Below are 20,340 nucleotides of genomic sequence, written 5' to 3'. Positions count from 1 at the left end.
GATGTTTAAAAAAAAAAAAAAAAAGTACTCATTATTGGAAAACTAGTTTGAGCCAGAGAGAAGCAGATAAGGAAAGGAACTGAATTTACAAAGTGCAGTGACTCTCACCTTCATGGATGCTCAAGGGTGTCCAAGGCCAGTTAGAGGTGACACTGAGGACGGCAAAAAGTCGTCGGCGTACGGAATGTGGAAACATATTGTCAATCATGCAGTTAGTTTCTAGCATTAAAAGGACAGTACAATAAGTCAACTAAATATTTTATTTAAGAGTAAAATGTTTTTTATGCCTTCAGAAAAAGGACTGTTGGTTTTTACACAATACATTTGCCAATTTATTAAAACTGCTTACTTCATGACTTTACATATGTATCTATTTTGAAATGCATATTATACAACCCATGAATATATCCAAGAAGCAGTTTTTTTTCCCCTGATTCAGATTCTAAGACATAAAAAGTGCAAATGATATTAATTGTGAGATCAAGACAACCACAGTCTGATCTTTAGGTACTGTAAAACACAAGACAGTGTTGAGCCCAGTGCGAGGAAGTCTTCTGGAGTCTGAGTGGAGTTGAAGGAAAGTTGTCTGGAGACCTGCTGCGTTTTGCCCCAAGAAAGAAATGATCTGCTGTTTACTCTATAAACACCCAGAATGCATCCCTGCTGACGAGACACTGACCTCTCACACAACAAGAACATTCTGCCTGAGGAGAGGGAGAGCAGTGTGTGCTTCGTTGTGTGTTTGCATGTGTGTGTGATCTTTTATTCTCTCTCACAGTCATGTTTTCTCTCCTCTGTCTCTATCTGTTTCATTTTCTATCGGACTCTCAGTTGTGTTCAAGATGGGACATCTCACTGTTGTGACTGTTATGGCAGGTAAATAAAAGAGAAAAGAGATACTTTGCACAAATGTACATATATCATTTAATGTGATTTTCATTCAGTGTTTCCTGCAGAAACAGAGGTGGCCTTTCATCAAGCAAAAAAAAAAAAGAAAGCCCAGTGATTGTTTATCAATGTGGTCTCAAAGTCATGGATCACTCTCTTTTCTCTAGGAGCCTATGTTGGCTGTCAGTTACAGAAAGATATTATGACATGGGATAGGATATGGTGCAATATGATCAGATGCAATGCAGTATATTACAAAACAGTGTGAGATACGATGTGATACGATACAAGACGAAATTAAAAGATACGATGCGATACAATTAAATGCGACAAAATGCAACACAAAATATACAAGTTGTTATGATGCGTTACAATATGATACAATATGACACAACACAATATATTTCAAACACTAAAATACAATACAATATGATTTTATTGCCAGTTGACACTGACATTAATTTTCTATCTGTGGGCAGAAATTTACCCAAAACTTAAACATATAGTGACACATATTGCACTATTCAAAGATGTACAGCATCTTCACACAACACAGACTGTACCAGTGATGACGAATGAGTTAATCTTATGAGTAAGATGATTATATTATTGAGCCATATGAGTTTAATTGCTTTGGAATACATAAAGACATTAAAGCAGATCATGCGTATCTACAAAACTCTTTCACATTACAGTGACAAAATGTAACAAAATATTTCAGGTATTTTGGGGTTTTTTTTAGAGAGAATTTATGACAATACAATGGCTCTCTTGTTCAAAAAGCTCTCCATGCCCTTGAAACCCAAATTCAACTTGATTTTCAAAGAAAAAAAATGACTGCATGACTGGACAGCTCTGATTAAACTTAATTTCATTTGCCTGACTTTCTTGCAGTGCTCTTCACCCTGTTTATGGAAACTGAAGCAAGTAAGGCCCAAACTCTGCTTTCACCTCATCTTGGTCTGATACTGCTTTGTTGAGAAACTGGTTTAGGAAGAAATCCAACAGTAACGTCTTTTGTCTCCATAACAATGGCCTGATACAGCTACTTCTTAAACAAAACAGCAAACCTCTGAATGTCTTTGTAGCAAGAAGTTGTTTCACTGGAGAAGGCTGGTGAATTTGATAAATCTCTCATAAGACTGCTAATTTCTAACCAATTTCTTGAATCCTCCATTTTTTCTGAGCAAGCTGAAGTGAGACTGTTTAACAGTTTTAAGTTTGCCACTAATATTTCTATTTCTTTCTTCTTTTTTCCTTTTTTTTGTCTCCTCTTCATGTGTTTGGTCTGCAGATCCATTCGTGTACAGTAAGTACAGACACTCTTATCCCCTTACTCTTATAATCTACCGTATACAGTCTATCATCTCACTCGTTTGTACATGATTTGTAAAAAGATTAGTGCACATGTGTTCACCTAGATTATTAAAAAACCTCATATGCCAGATGGCAAAAGCAACCAAATGTGACTGTAAAATAGTAAATATGAAACAAGCATTTTTAAATCAAGCAGGAATCAAATATTTGTTGATTCTGTAATTGAATTTAGGATAAGTCTAGTATGGAACTTCATTTTTGGCAAGTGTACCAGGACACTCTTAACCTCTAACATTGCTGTCTAACAGATTATGACAGGCTACGAATCGCAGGCCTGATCTGTGCCTGCTTGTTGGTGGCTGGCGGCATCAGCGTCATACTTTGTAAGTCCTGAATCCACACAGATGAATTAGCCAGAATAGTAAATCCATGGAGTGAGTTGAGATTGAAACAAAAGACATTTGGTATTCATATTGAACGTAGACAAGCAAAATGTTTTGTGTGCATAATTTCTTTTTAAATCCCAGATCAAAATCTCAGAGCTGCTACTAAGAGCAGTAATAAAAACATTTAAGTGAAGTACTGAAGTGTGTATAACCTCAGTAACACATCTCACTTTGCCTTCACAGACAACAAGTGCTCCAGGAAGGAGAAGTAAGTTCTCTCTTATAACTAACTAGTGAAAATATGTGTGCGTCTTCAGCTGAATTTTAACATCTGCCTTGCTCCTGCCTTTGATTGTCTTTCTTGCTTCTTGTTTAACCACCGCGCCCTCCTCTCTCACCTTTTAGAAAAGGGGACGACGACAGCAGTGAAATCTGATATCGTACCCGACAATCCGGTTTGGCCCAGGAAGAAGAGCTGACACGCAAGAGGGTGGAGGGACTGAGCGCGTTGTGGGGGGTTTGGAGTAAAGACACCAGCCCAGGTGATTATACCTGCACAGACCTGTGGGAAGAAATACCATTTATTTAAAACAAGAGCCGAGTTCTGCTGAAATTGTCATGAAAATGTCATGAGTAAGATGAAATAGATGAAGCCCCCCTCATGCGTTTCAATTTTAAAATTCTATCCAAGTATATGTAAATCAGGGTTGTCCCTCCGTCTCACACATGTTGCTTAGTTCAGCCATCACCATAACATTGCATCATTGGGAACATAATGTTGTATTTTTTTTGTGTGTGTGCATGTTTTACTGTATGAATAACTGTAGATTAAGATGATCCGCTTGGTCAACCATTTCAATACTGACAAGTTTAGAGAAAAGTTAGAAACCTTTGGTGTGCACATCCAAAATTAAAAATAAAAGTCACCATGCAAAACCAAATGTTAACATGTCAGTGCTTTCCTTCTCATACATAAGGCGCCTGGTAACTCCATGACCTTTAATGACATCAAACTGCTACTGAAAGGGGCAGTTATTACACCATCTGGACACCGTCAGTTCTGAATACTTTAATTCTTGTATGTACCATAAGTCACATTATTACGGTTGTATTACTTGCATCTTAATAGTTGCCTTGCTGTGTTGTGCATGAAAATGTGAACACCACATAACCTAGCTCACAGTGTGGAAGTAAATCTCCCTAACGCGACACTCTTTGACATCTTCGTTCACGACAAACAAACATTAATGATCCACTCCTCCTCCCGGCTCCGCGTCCTGACTCTGGATCAGCTTCCACGCCCCGCTCGCCTCCAGCAGTCAATTCTTCAGCTGCCAGCCCGACAGCAGAAACCGACCCGGGATCAGGACTCACACAAGACTCCAGCCTCTTTGACTCAGCCCCCTTTTTCCAAAACCAAGCCAACCTGTTGAGTGTCACAGTGGTGTAGGCAGGGTGTTGGCGCACTGCGTGGAGAAAAGTCGCCAGTTCTGAGTCAGATATCCGCCTGCTTGTGAGAAAGTTCCTCGTTTTTTTGCTTGCGACTTCTAAACTCAACGTCTCAAGAGGTAAGTGTTAAACAAAAGAAGCTCGTATGTTAGATTCTCTCCTGAAGTGTTTTCCTCATATGAGGACATTTGTTGGCGGAGTTTAAGTTTCCCAAATAGGCTCGTAGAGCATCTTTTAAGGCAACTGCAGACCAGTTTAGCTGTCGTTAGCCGAATATGAAGATGCATTCTATGCTAAACAGGTTAGCTTTATTATTTCTTTCTTTCTTTTTTTTTTGAAAACTCTTTTTAACCGTTGTGTGTCTCATTAACTCACCCACAGTTAGCTATTTGGAAAAATTCAGAGGCTAAAAAAATCTATAAATATTATTTTTTCGTGAGAAAAGTCAGCATTTTTCTCTCAAATGTAAAAGTAACGTACGACACGCAATCTGTCACAAGCCAATAATGTTATCCGGTTGGTATTCCTCCTCGCGCTCGCCGGTGCCAGGACAATGGGACGGCACGCGCCCCCGGACCAACGTGCGTAACAGCCCAGGATAGTCTTCCTTCACGCGCCTTCATCACACGTGTTGTTGAAAAAAGCAACCTGTAGGCTTACCTGACGTGAGAGACAAAGAGGGTACTGCGTCTGTTTGCACGTTTACTCCTGTTTTGCCGGTATGTGTCCATGATTGAGGCTAATTGTCCGCTTTAATAACACTCAAATTTAAAAAAGCAGTACATCGCATAGTGGAGATGTGATAAAGTGTCACGGTTCAAATTATTCAAACCCAAGAAATAGCACCTGTAGATAGCCAGTTAAGATTTTTTTCTCTCTGTGTGTGTGTGTGTGTGTGTGTGTGTGTGTGTGTGTGTGCGTGTGCTTGTGTGTGTGTGTGTGTGTGTGTGTGTGTGTGTGTGTGTGTGTGTGTGTGTGTGAAAGGGCCAGCTGATAAGTGCAGTGGTTGTAACAGTTTGTCACTATGTGGCACAAGGACAGATCTGGGACAAGGACAGACACAGGAGTGGCCAAATTCTGCTGTAAACTGCAAAGCATTATCAAAATAGTCTGGTCTGAATTGTGAAGTAATGCCAACAATTAACTGGTTATCAAATTGCCATCCATCGATTTTAATGCTGATTTGTTATTGACTGATCCATTCAGTGCTCAGAGGAGGGAGGTTTCTAAATTTTTGCACCGTTTTTGGTGTCTGGAAAATGGTCTTGAGCAATTAACCGACTGTAACGTGATAGAGATGTATAAACAATTCAAAATGGCTGTCTTATTTAACTTTGCAGCATCAATGTGTTTCTGAGACTTAAACAGACCAGGCACAAGAAGTTTTAGTGTCTGCTTCACAGCAAATGGGAATTTCACACCAAAGTGAGACCCTTGTACAGAGAGAAGTCCATTGTGCAAGAGGCACTGTATGACCATAGGCCAGAGTGCACTGCAGTTATAAAATATTTTGAGGTTTTAAAAGGTTTCGCGATGACCATAGATGGGCCACGAAGCCACCTAACCCACTCCATGGCAGGCAGTCCTCAAACTGTCTGTGTTGTAACAAGTTGAGTTCAAATGTAAGAGATCAACAAAGAAAGAACCAAAACAAGTAATAACAGGATAATAGATAGTCGTACCCTGAATTCAAATGTATTTCATAGTTAAGATTATACTTAGAATTTTAACAGAACATACTGTACTGTTCAGTCTTGTTTGCGTGTTTGGTTCAATAATAAATAACACGTCATTTGTCAGCACAAATCCCCCCATGTGGATCACTAACATTCCTGAGAAGATCAATATTTTTGCCCTGTGATACAGTAAGGCTGTAAACCAATGATTATTTCCATTATTGATTAATCTGCTGATTACAAACTTGCTTCTTTTGTCCAACCAACAGCCCAAAACCTCCCAAAGTCATAATTTACTCTCAAAAATAACAAAGAATAGCAGCAAATCCTTACGTTGAAAAGGTAGGAGCCAGCAAGTCTTTTACATTTTTGCTGAAAAATGACTGAAACAATTAATGGATTACCAAAATAGTTGGCATTTACTTTTCAATCTATTCGCAGCTCTGCAACACGCAAATATGCTTTCTTTGCAACAAAGGTTTGATGTGATATGTTCAAACCATCCTCAATTTATTTCTGTATATTTCAGCCCTCTGATACACTGTGAGAATGGTTTCAGCTAAGACAAATATGGAAATTGACTGACAAATGCACAGAGAGGGAAACATCCAGTTTACATTTGCATACTGCAGATTATTTACTGTATGTTGAATTAATTTGAATTCACCTCAATGATTCTCATACGGAGCACAGACTTTCACAGAGGGTCAGGTGAGGCAGCGAGACATGAGGGCGTTTACAGGGTGAGAGACAGAGATGAAGAGACGGTGAACGAAGGCGCTGACAGACAGTTGTCGCTCCTTTCTCAGGTGAAACAGACTTATCCTGCTATCCTCACCTCTCCTCACCTGACCACGATTCTTAAAAAAGACAATGAGAGCAGGTGAGGAGAACACAGAGGAGGGAGGTTGAGGGGAGAAAGGGAGAGACACACTTACTCCTTATCTTTCTTCTCATCACTTTGGTGGCTGGCAAACACAAATTTAGAAACCTCAACAAGAAGACATTGATTTTATACCAGGGGATGTGACTGTGACCTTCAGTGCATTCTCCACAAAACCACAAAGCTCAGCAGGAACACAGCTGATCATTAAGGGCAGATATATTTACACATCATAGAAAATGTTAACACAGTTTAATACAAAACACCAAGTCTTTCACAATGTTTAGTACAGCAGCTATAAATATATATATGTAGATTTGTGATGTATAGATGTAGATATTATGTGTGTGTGTATATATATATATACACACACATAACACACATAATGTATATATATATATATATATATATATATATATATATATATATATATATATATATATATATATATATATATATATATATATATATACATACACACACATACATACATATATATACATATATATAAAATCTACATCTATAGAATATGTGGAAGGTGGAATGAGAAGACAGAGCCCCATCCTCTTATTGCCTGATTATGACTGCAGGGTGAGGAGCGAGCAGCCTGTTGCTAGCCGCTCACTGCTAGCCTTGTGGTTACCATGAGTGACTCATGGCTCTAGTATGCTCCACTCCCTCTCTCACTCTCCGTCTGTCTGTCTCTTTGTGTCCCTTCTTCTCATTCCCTCTCATTCTCAACTGCACTCTCTCCCCTCTTCCTGCTTCCCTCTCTCTTTTCCCCCAGGCTTGAATTCTTCTTCCTCTCTCTCTTGCTCGCCCGTGTTCCCCAACTTCATGTCTTCTTTTTGGTTTGTCCTTTTTTTTTTTCCTTCTCTTTCCCTTTCGTCATGAGAGGACTGCCTCCACTGATTCCCCACCCTCTTCATTTACTTTTTTTTTTTCTTTTTTACAGTAGTGGAGTCACTAACATCTGTTGAATGTCATTTTTGGTCAGAAGCTGTTAGCTGTTATCATTTCACTATTCAGCAGCCGCAGAGACAAATAGGTCTTCTTTTAATTGATTTATAAACCCTTCTGAGTTGTGTGATGTATCAATCACATTTTTTAGAGAAACATGACACGTCCATCTGAGATAAAAGCAAGTTATTAATCACAGAGTGCAAAGCAGGTCAAAACTTTTTTTGTGTGTGTAGTCCTGGACATCCAAGACTTTCCTGTGTGTGTGTGTGTTTGTTGTGTGTGTGTGTGTGTTTGTTGTGTGTGTGTGCTTGCGTGCGTGCGTGCGTCATAAAGGATGTGCTGCACGCTGGAATCCAGTGCTGCTAATTTAAGAATAAAAAATGCCACTGAGAATAGGCAGCTGTCTTTGAAGTGCAGTACAGGAACACACACATAAACACACACCAGTGTCCAGCATTCAAACAGTGTGTGTGTGTTTGGAGGGGGCTGGAAAATAGAAACAGGGACTAGGTCACAAATATGTGGTGCATACCACGTCCTACAATACACACAGCCTTATGGTAGCAAAACAGAGCAATTGATTCTGTTTTTATGGAACAAGGAAGCATTAAGAGGCATTAAGGAGACATAGACTAGGCAGTTATACAAACACACTGTATAAAATATTGTAACTGATAAGTTGTGTGTGTTTTACACACATGCACCTCATATTTTATACCACTAGTTCATCTGAATAGGATAAGCAGTTTTAAGATTGAATGAGTATCAACTGGGCTGTTGTAGTGCAACTATTGAGTTTTAAGGGCTGAAGGACTCGACTCTTTGTGTGTGTGTGTGTGTGTGTGTGTGTGTGTGTGTGTGTGTGTGTGTGTGTGTGTGTCTCACCTAACGCAGTCACTCACAAGGGAGTAAACACTTTCAGAGCCCGGTGGCCTTTGTGCACTGTTGGCTGACATGTTGGAGGCGGTGTGTCACAGTCAGAAATACAGATGCATGGAGACTCTTTTGTTCACTTAGATATTTTACTCACAATTATTGCTTATATTTTTTTTTTTATTCTGCAAGATGTGGGAGTTAAAAGAAGGACTCTTGGGTGGCCATTTGTCATATAGATGGTTTTGTCTTGCTTGACCACATTTGAAATAAGTGTCTCTGATCAGTTCAGTGGAGGTAAACTGATTTTCTTTCGTGGTGCTTGCCCCAGTAAGTAGTAAATATAAATGTGTCACATCCCAAATACACAGATTTCTATGTGATTGCAGAAATAGTATCTGTTGAAGCAAAATCATAGCGAAATTGAAATATTTAAACCGAGTGAGAAAGCATTATGTCCCTGATTGACGACTACGTAGCTACATTTAAGAGTTCCAACTCTTTTGACAGCCCTCCAACCTATGTCTTTTGTGTAACCCTATTGATGGATAAGAGTGAAGAAGAACAGTGGGACGGTAAATGATAATAATGAATGAGCGTGAGACTCATGGGATGGGCAAAGAGCCTAGAAAGCCTGTGTTCCAGAGAGTTTGTAAGGGAAGGGATAAGTGGAAAAGACTCAATAAAAGGAGAGGACAGGGGACGGGTGAAGGAGCAAGGACGTGCAGAAGTGTGTCAGAAAAAAGAAGTAGTAGGGGAGAGGCTGGATGAAAACTGGAGAGGAGACAGCAGCTCAACATAGGCAGAGGAGCAGTGTGAAGTAGTAGCTTTTAAACAAACAGGCGATTCTTAAAGCTTTTCACATAAGCGTGAAAAGTATGAAACAGAGAAGATAGCTTGAAAGGAGCAGAGCGTAGACACACAGTAAGAGACGAAAATGTGGAGTCCTAAAGACAGGAAGAGACGAAGAAAAAGAGATGCAAGAGGAGCTGGAAACAACAGTCGGAGGGACAGTCGGAGACAGGCAGAATAGTGTGACAGAGCCAGAACAGAAAAGTCTTTATCCCTGGACCAGGCAGAGCTGGAGAACAGGCTCCACAGGGAATTTGTACTGAGGCAATAATAAACTACTTCACATGAGTTAAGTCTCAGAAATTCTTTGGCTATATTTGTAGCATTGCTTTCTTTGGTATCAGCACGTATCAGCCTTCCCTACATCTGAATCTGATACTTGTTTTTCTTGTAAAAGTTGCACGTGGAGAGTGAAACGATAACTACATTATTTGACAGATAAAAGATTAAATCACACTATTTTAATTATCCTCTAAATTTTTAAATGACCTTTAAAGCAAAGATGTCAAACAGTTGCAGGTTCCAGCCTCTCCGATGTCAGGATGTGTTGCTTTGATTAGTCTAATGTCACCATACTGAATTAGAGCTGCAACGACAAGTCCATTAGTCGGTCAAAAGAAAATGAATTGCCATTTTTGATCATTTAAGTCATTTTTCAAGATAAAATGTCCAGCTCCAGCTTCTTGAATGTGTTCCTTGTCATCTGTGATAGAAAAAAAGAGTCCTTGGATTTTAGGCAAAAAAATGGCAAAAGAAGCAATTCTGTGATGAGATCTTTTCCTTATTTTTTGCATTTGATGAAGATAAATTTAGAAAGTAATCTGCAAATGAAATGATAATGGAAATAATCCTCAATTACATGCCTATATTGAATATGTTTTAGACTATTTAACAAGACCCATTATGTAAATATGTTACCTTTGGCACTGGTTTTGGGGTTAGGCTTTTCTGCAGATGCATCATCGACAGGCAGACAACAGCAAAAATCATTTGTTGCAGGCCTAGACTACATAAGGGGTCAAAGAGCCATTGATATTTGAGATTAAATGGAGTCATCTATTCACGTATACAGTATGTGCTGTACTTTACTCTTCCACAGGGTGCTGTGACTTTGTCTGACACACCTCCAGCGCTCACCTCTTGGCTCCACCTTACACTAACATTTGCTTTAGAAAATGATCTTCAAATAGGAGCAGGGAGCTGCGACCTCTTTGGCTCTTTGCTCCTTCACTCTCTTTCTCTCCCCCCTGTCTCACCCTTGGTGTGTTCTTCTCTTTCCCTGTCCTCCGCTCTCCTGTTTCTGTCTTTGCCCTGCATCTCCTCCTGCTCACTCCCCTCACAGTGTGTCTCTTTCCTGAGGTAAACCGTTCTCTAGTGGTTGTTGGCCTCGTTCCCATCCTCAACATTCCCCCTGCCTCGCCTGGGGTTGCTGTGGAGAGGCACCAGGAGAGAAGCACTCATCCTGCTCCTCTCTTTCTCTCCCACTGCCAAACTCCAAATACCAACAGCACATGAGGGAGACACATTGTTTCACTTACATCCTCCTTTATTGGGATCTCCAAGACTCAAAGGTCACAGTTGTTTGAGTGTCCTTAGATACTTTACAAACCAAACTATCAAAAGCTAATTAATGCTAGATTTAATTCTGTCAGTTTTGTCTTCAGAGCTTGAAGTGGACCTGCAGTGTTTCCATATCAGTAAACACAAGCTATGTTTACAGTCAGTTTAAGGGTTGAACAATATAGGAAAAAAATCAATAATGTAGTGATTGTTTTGACAGATTGCAGCTCCTGCTATTAGGAAATTGTAATTGGCCATATTACAGTTTCAATATTATTTAGATTAATTCTTCAGCCCTATTCTGTATTGCTTACCACAAAGCATTGTTTGTGTCCTTAATGCATTTTTTCTAACATATAAAGCATTTGCAAAGCACAAAATCTGAACCTTGCATCCACGTTCACTTGATGGCAGTCTTCTTTTTCACTGCTTTTGTGTGTGAATTGCTGTGTATCTTGGCGTATTACTGCCTTTGCTGGACTGTTAACATGTATGTATATCTTCATGCATGTGCAAGAGACAAACCAAACAGGGAAGAACCGTAGTGCTGCTAGTAGTCAAAACTTGACATGTGCACAGGTGTGTTTGCTCTTCACTGTGGAACGCTGAGAGCGGAAAAAGTGCAGTAAGTGGAAAATCACTGCGATGTCATTTAAGGTGTGTCTCCTGCTGGTGCACATGCTGCCTCTGCTGCTGCTTCAACATGGCAGCTAACAATGTGGACACACAGGAACACAGGAGTTTGTGGGATGTAATTGCTGTCATCAGTAAATGTACAGGTTTATCGAGGACGGTATGAGTGAGGTTGAATTCTGACTCAGGAGAGAACTCTGGCATCATTTTGTCTGTGTTTTATTTATTTATTTGTTTAACGATTAGAAGGCACTGGAAAAATAAAAATATCTCCATTGACTGATGAAACTTTGAAAAGCTAACCCTTTATGCAATAATGTACACTAGAACTGAGATTACAGTGACATCACAGACAGGAATAGCTTTAAAACGGTGAGTGCTCTTTGATAAAATTCTCATGGATTTTTGTAGCCGAGTGAGATCTAATTTAAAGAAATAGAAAATCTGGACAGTTGCAACATGTGTACATGGATGCATACTGCACATACAAGACATTATACATGTTCAAATAAGCATGGAAAGAAACACAAGATGACATTAAAATGAGTAAAAAGGAGATCGAAGCTTTGACTCTTTGACTTAGCAACAGTGTAATGCACTACCCAGAGCGAACAAGCTCTCCTGTTGAGGCTCCATTAGAGCACTTTGTACCCATCAACATCAGATCAGGTTTCTGTGCGTGTCTGAGTATGAAAGAGAATGACAGAGACCACTTTATGCCCGTCTAAATACGATCACATTTCTCTGTGGTTGCGGATGCATGTGCTGTAGGAGTGATGACTTATTTTCTGTGCCTTTACGTCCTTTGAGTGCCCCTCAGAAAACACAGCGAGGTTAAATGTTGCATCATGTTGTATCTGTTGACTCAGTCGGCTGGTACGAGCCAGTTTGGAGTACAGTAATCAGCTTTCTAACATGAACACACCCATTTAAAATTAGATTAATTTTGCCTGCGGGACTTGAGATAATGTCGTTTACCCTTTATCATTACAACTAGAGCCCCGTTCAAATGGGCCGCTAATGCACCACAGTTAGTAGGCCGTATAGTCAGCCCACAAGCAAGCATTAGTCAGAAGAAAAAAATACGTTTTCAGTTTCATCATTTAATTTTCAGTTTTTTAACATGTTTAGTTATTTTGCTAACTAACTAACTAGAATGCTGCATAGAAAATGTTGTTCATCAATCTAATCACCATCTTAATTGTCAGTGATATTGTTGTTGATATCTGTGTCTGTTTTTGTATCTGCGCAGGTGAAAAAGCTCAAGCCTGAAGATGTCTAAGATCTCTGCTTTGGTGTTAATGACACGTAAGTTCAACTCTTTCAAGATTTTTCATTTCATTACAGCTTTTCAATTAAAAGAAATCCTCAAAGGACTCAACTGAATTAGTGAATTCCTCTTTTTAAAAGTCAAAAAGTCTGTCGTCAGTGTACTGACACAGTTAACCAGAGAGAGTTACTTAGTGTTATAAATGTCACGTCAGCAAGGACTCATGGCCTCTTCCTCTTTTCAGAGGAAATTCTGCCTGAAGCTCTGTATTCCATCACCACATTACTCAAGTGTTTCTGTTGTTTTGACAATTAGTAACATGTCTGAGGCTAGACAGAGGACAGCAGGGTTGATGAGTGGTTACCAAGATCATCCTGTCGCTGGCTTGGTGCCCCTTCATTTTAAATGTTTAAACTGTCAGGACGTCGGATGTGATCGAGTGTCTTGTAGAAATATACTGTAAGAAAGACAATCACAAACACTGTGAGTACGATGGCAAATGAGGTGCTCTGTAACCACAGCACTGACAAGGTGAGGGTAAGAACATCCACAGCTCTTTCAGGTGTTAGAAAAGAGAAAAGATGTGGGGAAAAAGGAGGAGGAGAGATGAAGCAGACTTTCCTTTGAAACAGAAACAATGGAAAGCTAGCACAATATAAAGTGCCCAAAACTAATATAAATTGAATGTACTAAGTTTTAAACTGGCTATTATAAAGCTAGTATAATTGACCATTTCTGTACAGCTATTCCTCATTTTCTTAATTGGAATTTGACTAGGTTGTGTAAATACTGAGGTTGAATTCAAGGTTTCAAAGCCAAGGGAAAGAAGCAACATGCTTTACAAAAGAAAAATAGCATGCTTCTCTCCTTCACTTGCTTTAAAAAACAAAGCACATCTAGTGGGCTTGTCTGATCAAGATCTGTAGGACAGGAGGTGGTGGTGCTCAGAATACTTCTGTCCACAGGGGCAGCCAGAATTTAAAAAATGACATTTTTCATTGCTTTAAACTATTTGTGGTATTTTAACTGCTCAGACCACATGAATCTGCTCTTCCTTAATGAACCAAAATGATCCCTAACCATGAACAAAATGAGATGCCTCAGGCTGTGTTGCACTGTTGTAAAGTTTGTGTCTCTGTCTGACCTCTTACAGTTGTGTCGCTGGTGTTTGCAGAAGAACAGAACTGTAAGTACCCCACGTTGAATAGTAGATTAATATGGTAAAAAACTTGATCTGATCTAACAAGAAAGGAAACCATACAACTATATACTTGATTATTTTGTATTTTTGCTTAAAATCAGTTGTAATCTTGGAAAAGTATTGATTTGATGATGGTCAGGCATGTCAATCATTAGCGAGAGAATCAAACTAGGCCATTGTGTTTGCTCATCCCACTTCGTACTGTTGACTTTATTATGTCACTGTTTGAGATGTGGATGTGTCTGTAAACTGTGTTTATCTGCTGTTTCAACTGATGCTCTTCATTTCTGTTCCTGCAGCTGAGGATGACCCATTTACCTTTGGTAATTTCACCTTTTATATCTTATTTTAACTATCAATTATTCAGTCATGTAACTAGGAAGATGATCCCTATCATTAGCATGAAATACCGTTTTTTGAATGTATTTTCAAGTGGTAACCATGACTTCGTTGTGCAGATTACCACAGACTGCGTGTCGGAGGCCTGATTCTAGCTGCTGTCCTCTGTCTCATTGGCATCACCATCCTGTTCAGTAAGATGCAAATTACACGCACACACCCTTACCCACACAGTCATAAACAGACTCAGACAATGCTCAAATACATGCAGGCATCATAAAGACAGTCAGTGCTTGTTTTCTCTTGTTCCAGGTGGCCACTGCAGGTGCAAGTTCAACCAGGACAAGAGGTGATTCTTCATACAGTTACACATGAAATACATGTGCAATTAATTGCACCGGAAACTACAAACCAGGAACACTTAACATTTAATATTAATTGTAAAATAAGTATTTATTAGCAAGTTTTCAATAGAGATGTTCCGATACCGATTCTGATACCTGGCCTTTTGGTATCGGCCAATGCAGACTACCGATCTGATATCGGTGCAAAAAGAACAAAAAAAGATTTTTTTTTCTTTTCAACTAACCCTGTATGCATGTGATTTGATTGTTATCATTGTTTTATGGCCTGGCTCAGCGGTAAAACCTTGCAGGGAATGATCACCATACAACATTTTTATCATCTATTTTGACTGTCAGTCATAACCACAAAAGAAAAGGCAAAGAAATCTAGGAATAAATAACAATTCCTTTTAATACTGTTAAAGTGCAGCCATTTTTTAAATAGAACAGTTTAAAACAGTAGTGAAACAGAAAATCTACAAATAAATATTTCCCTTAAAACTTACTCACAGAACTTGTTTGCTTGCACCACAGCACTTTGATTTGCAAATGTTGACGGCAATACTGTGTCCACCCAGTGCAGACTCAACAACGACATGGGACACGCGTCAGAGGTCCAACTATCAGAAATAAAGCTGATTGCCTACACAGCTTTCGACCTACAGGAAATGTGTTCCCTCGCTGTCTCATAAAGTTTGGGAAGAGCAGTTTCATTTTGCTCTTTGCATGATGTGTCTTCAAATGCCCTGCATACTGAACATGTCACTGTTTTACTGGTATGGTTATCCAGAGTAAGATATTGTTGTTAGCTCCATCTGGCTCATGTAAAATCAACTTTTTCATCACCACTCTAGAAACAGTAGTTACCAGTGGCAGCACAATGCAATTTCCTGTGTTGGCTGTAAGAGCAGCGAAGAAGAATGTATTTCCGGTGTGTATCGTTAAGCAGAAAGGAGCTAACTGGGAAGTGGCAGGGTCCTGTTTCTAATTTACATGGAATTAGATTGGTGCATAGACTCCTGTATTTGCCTATCTGGATACCTGCATTTTCAGCAGTATCAGTGGCATCGGACCAAGCTTGGGTAGATTTCGTTATCAGGATAATGGTATGTAAACATTTTACAAGGAGTATCCATTTATCAACTGTTTCCCTTCCTCTTTGTCATCTTCGCAGGAGGAGGACAGGAAGCAATGCTCAGCAGATGCTCTCCGACCAAGGTAATGTTAGTTCACCCACCAACCGTTGCTGGTGTGAGGTCCTATCTAAAAGCTATTGGAAAAAACTATGGAGAACAGGCTCCAGTTGTGAAAATAAAAACAGCTGGAAGAGTTAAAGTTACAGGGCCAATTTCTCATCAGTTCAGTGTACTGTCCTACTAACATTTCTATTAACCCACAAAGGAAGCTGGGCTTGTGGTTAAGTTTTTACTGTAAATGTCAACAGAACAGATGACTACATACTACATATTCTAAACAAACAGTATTGCATGTGTAGCAGACATATGTATTATATGTATCTAGACACATGCCCAGCAGATTTCATCACCGAGTTGTCGTCCTGCCAAGGTCTTAAGTTATATTTACTCTGTCCATCTGTTTCATTGTCTCTCTCACACACACACACACACATACAGTGTCAGTATGCTCTGTATGGAAAGCTCCCATAGTGCTGGACTCAGACACCATGGACCTCGCTGTTCAACAGGTGGCGGGACTCTGGGTGGCAGGCAGGCAGAGAAGGAGGGAGATGAAGGGTGGTTTTACAGGCAACTCCTATTTCATGTTGCTGCACAGCCATTAAACGTGCTTTCTTGTGTCTGAAAATGACACACAAACCAAGCATGGTACAGCTATAGTGAGATAGATGGATAAAGAACATACATGCATGCATCAACAGTGTTTGGTGATATCATGAGAAGTAATCTGAATTTCAAGAAGACTTTGAACATTTAGGGTTTGGTTGGTTAAAACATTTAAAGTTAATTCAACCACAAGAAGGGTTCATTGTTGGCTGCTCCAGGACCTTGTTGATGCCTGATGGAGGATCTCTACTGTACTATCTCCCATGATGCTAGTGGGGAATGCCTCCAATGTAAACTTTCTCTTAAGAATTTGTAGTTTCAGAGCTCGACCTCTGATGACACTGATGCTTTTGGATGTTACTGGGAGAAAAAGCTAGTTTGATTACAACAGCTATGATCTACACAATATACACAGGAGGCTCATATGGAAAAACACTGTGTGGCAACCCAGCAGGGGCCCACAGGGACATGCTGCACTGAAAGGCAGTTTCCACTTGCATAAGTACTTACACATGCAATTTCTTTCTCATTATCTGAGAAAGCATTAGTTTGTTAATTCTCCATATGCGGAGAGGGATTCTGTTACAGTGGCAGTCATTGCAGAAAATGTTCATTTTCTCACAACGCTGCCTTTCAGGTTATTCTGTATCCATGGATTGGGAATGCAATTAATGAAGTGTAATGGTAATTCTAAAACGGAAAAAAATATATATTCTAATGATGTTGTAGTGGTCTGAAAAGCGAACAAACAAACAAAAAAAAAAAACAGGAGCTCAATTACAAGATTTCCAAAAAATTATATGGATTTACTGAGGAAATAGTGATGTAAAGGAAAAGTCAGTTTAATTACCTGGTGATGAATGTTCTGTCAAAATGTCATATATAATATAGTATAAATAAAGCTTTAAATAGCATTCCAATTAAATGAATTGTCCTAAGTTTCTGTTTTGGAGAATGTAATCTAAAAGCAACTTACAGTAATAGATTCTATGTTTGTATAACCCAGTGTATTATGTTACTGATCACACTTTCAGCCAGAAAGTAAATTCAAGTACCCTGTCTGTCTTTTCATCCACAGGTCGTTCCTGTGACTGCTAGATGTCAACCAGAACACACGCTGACTTCCCAAACCTGCAGCCAGCGGGTAACACGGAGGAGCAGCAGCGGGATTCAATACATCCAACAAGAGGCTTTTGTTTTATTGTTAGACATCAACAGAGAGTAGTCCGTGTGTACCTGCTGTGAGGTGTGACGCTTTCTGCCTGATAACTGAGCTACTGATCTGCAGCCTGCACACATTGACAGACTCGAACCCACAAACACCTTCTCACACAATTTCAGTCACTTTCATTTCAGTCAGTTGACTTTTTTTTTTGCGTATTTAGAAGGATTTGATGTGAAGAAACAGGCATATTCAATCGAGAATTTCTTCTGTATTTGGGTGTGAATGCTTTGTCATTCATTATCATTAGTTTTGTTTGGCTGGGCTGAAAGTGACCTCACACAACGGTAACACAATCCTATTACCAAAAACGTCCTGAAGTGTCTACATACTGTAGGTTGTGTCGATGCCTCGCATTACTTCTGCTGTACTGTATTCATGTAGATGTTAGTCGCTTACTATGTCCATTCTAACCCACAGTCTGTGCTTTCATGTCATGTATATGAAATCCATGTAGTCATGAGTGTTTAGAACAGCATTGATTATTCTTGATAATCTGTTAATACCCATGTTTAGCTTTATGGAGGAAAGTAGTGGATTGCACTGTTGAGAGATACAGAAAGACTCTGTCATGTTTCTATAAAATAATTATTGAAACAGACTACAAGTTATGGAGTTTCATTTGTGTGTGTGTCTGCAATATCTGTTTTTTATGAGATTCTAACAGTAAGAGAGTATGAAATATGACAAAATCCTCTAACTTTTTCATGTTTACATTATATATACACTTAACTTTTAATATGTTTTTTTTTTCTGTGTAGTTCCTGTTTATAATCCTTATTTTTGATTGTAGTACATAGTATTTCATTTTAGCACAACCACTTGAGTTTGCCAGCCCAGCATTTCACCTCTCACACTGAATATTGTGTATCTGTCAAACAGAGACGTTCAATCTTGAATGTAGTAGTTAAAGTTCTGTTGATTTTAAGCTGACTTCTTAAAAACTGGGATATTTTTCGTAGGTGGTTTCTCTTTTTTTCTTCTTTTTTGGCAAAATAAATGGACTATATATAACTTTAAATTCAGCACCTTGCAGTAACCAGCACTGAAACACTGCAGCGAAGTAATACTTTCAACTGGATGAAATAATGCATTTATGTCATATTTCAATATCAACTCTGACCTCAGGAAAAATCTTTTGATTTTGAACTGCAAATAAATAACAAGAAAATCATTTTTAAAAATGGATCATACAGATGTTAAGTAATTAAGGAAACCTGGCTTTGTGTTATAAAAAGCACAGGTGTTTTCACTAATGAGCTGATTAGACCTTTGCTTAGCTTAATAAACAATACTGCAAATGATGTGATATCACCAAACTATATAACTTGGACTGGAAATTTAAGTACTGTCTCTTGGGATGAGTGTATGCCACCTAAAACTTAATTTTGACAGTTTTAAATGCTAACTAGGCACAGGAAGTGAAAATATTTGCATGAGAATTGCACAGAAGTTTATGAGCTTTAATTTGGTTAATTTGGAGCCCAACAGGCCCCTTATTATGTTCAAGTTTTTGTTTGCCATTTCAAAAGTCGAAAACATTAAACATCTTGGGTGTTTGAAAGCCTTGAGGCACTATGAGAAAGCAGAGTTAAAATCAAATAACAAAAAGAAAAGAACACAAAAATACACAGCTAAACATGGAAATAAACCGCACTAGTGTTGTCAGCGTCCGCCATGAGAGCCAGTTCCGTGCCCTTGAAAGGCTCTGGCTCCCTCTAGTGGACATTGCCACATGCATTTTGTTTTTTTTTCCCCCTTTCTTTTTCCATTTTAATTCAGCGGGCCTGCAACTGTGATCATTCTTTTTCCTCAGCTGATAAATGCATAGAGAGATTAAAATAGAGCGGGAGGAGGTTGGCCGCAATGCACTTAATGACGTGCAGAGAGCGGCACGACTTGACTGATGGCTTGTCCTGGAGGATCTTGGCACTTTAGTATCCCACATTACCATAACAGCCAAAAAGAGTGTTTTTTTTTTTTTTATTATTACCATTATTATTTTTAGGCTTGTGTTTTGTTTTTGGTTTTTTGGGTTGTTGTTTTTTTTTTTTTTAAAATGTCAGCCTGCATGTTGTGTGGGGCCCAGCCTCGCCTCTGTTGGCCCCTCCCTCTTCATTTATTGGCTCACTATAATGAGGGCGACGGCAGCATCAAGGCAGCCATTGGTAGCCGGAATGGACCGGAAATTGGACGAACTCGCATTAAAAATAAAAGAATAAAATATCAAACATTGATGATCATATGCAGGCGATGTGTTGATGTAACTTTGAAAGTGTATTTCAAAGATTATAAGTTGATTTCATTGCATTTAGATTATTTTGTATCGGTTTGCTGCGTGCAGTGGATGGGAGCACTTTACAGAGATAAAGCCTTGCCACAGCAGCATTATTTACAGGCAAGCAAACAGCAAATTTTTCTCAAGATAGGTTATCATTTTGCTATCTTTTGATTCTCTGTATACTCTCTATTTCATAATAATAAAGTGTGTTTGCTTTAGTTTTATGTGTGGGAGGCTGAGGATGAAGAGTTTCAAAGACCTCCTTGAACCCTACTGGCTACTGAGCTCTATATACTATACACTATATATGTATATGCTATAATCCAAGTATGTATTTAGGTCTGAGGTACTTATTATTTATTTTATTCATTTATTTGTTTGTTTAGCAGGGACAGTGCACG

General features: G+C 39.1%; 1 protein-coding gene across 1 annotated transcript; it reads left to right on the top strand.

Annotated features, from left to right (window-relative positions):
- The first annotated feature begins 4,003 nt into the window (after window positions 1-4,003).
- LOC119006631 (FXYD domain-containing ion transport regulator 3-like) lies at window positions 4,004-18,259 on the top strand. Its single transcript, XM_037075539.1, has 8 exons — window positions 4,004-4,159; window positions 12,733-12,788; window positions 13,904-13,936; window positions 14,251-14,274; window positions 14,410-14,484; window positions 14,603-14,639; window positions 15,809-15,852; window positions 17,515-18,259. Exons 2-8 carry the CDS (start codon window positions 12,755-12,757, stop codon window positions 17,532-17,534), a joined length of 267 nt encoding a protein of 88 aa, XP_036931434.1. The 5' UTR covers window positions 4,004-4,159; window positions 12,733-12,754; the 3' UTR covers window positions 17,535-18,259.
- The last annotated feature ends 2,081 nt before the right edge of the window (window positions 18,260-20,340 follow it).

Source organism: Acanthopagrus latus, chromosome 17 (assembly GCF_904848185.1).
Source record: "Acanthopagrus latus isolate v.2019 chromosome 17, fAcaLat1.1, whole genome shotgun sequence".
Taxonomy (NCBI): domain Eukaryota; kingdom Metazoa; phylum Chordata; class Actinopteri; order Spariformes; family Sparidae; genus Acanthopagrus; species Acanthopagrus latus.
The sequence above is the reverse complement of the archived record's forward strand: the minus strand, read 5'-3'. Positions and strand labels throughout refer to the sequence as shown.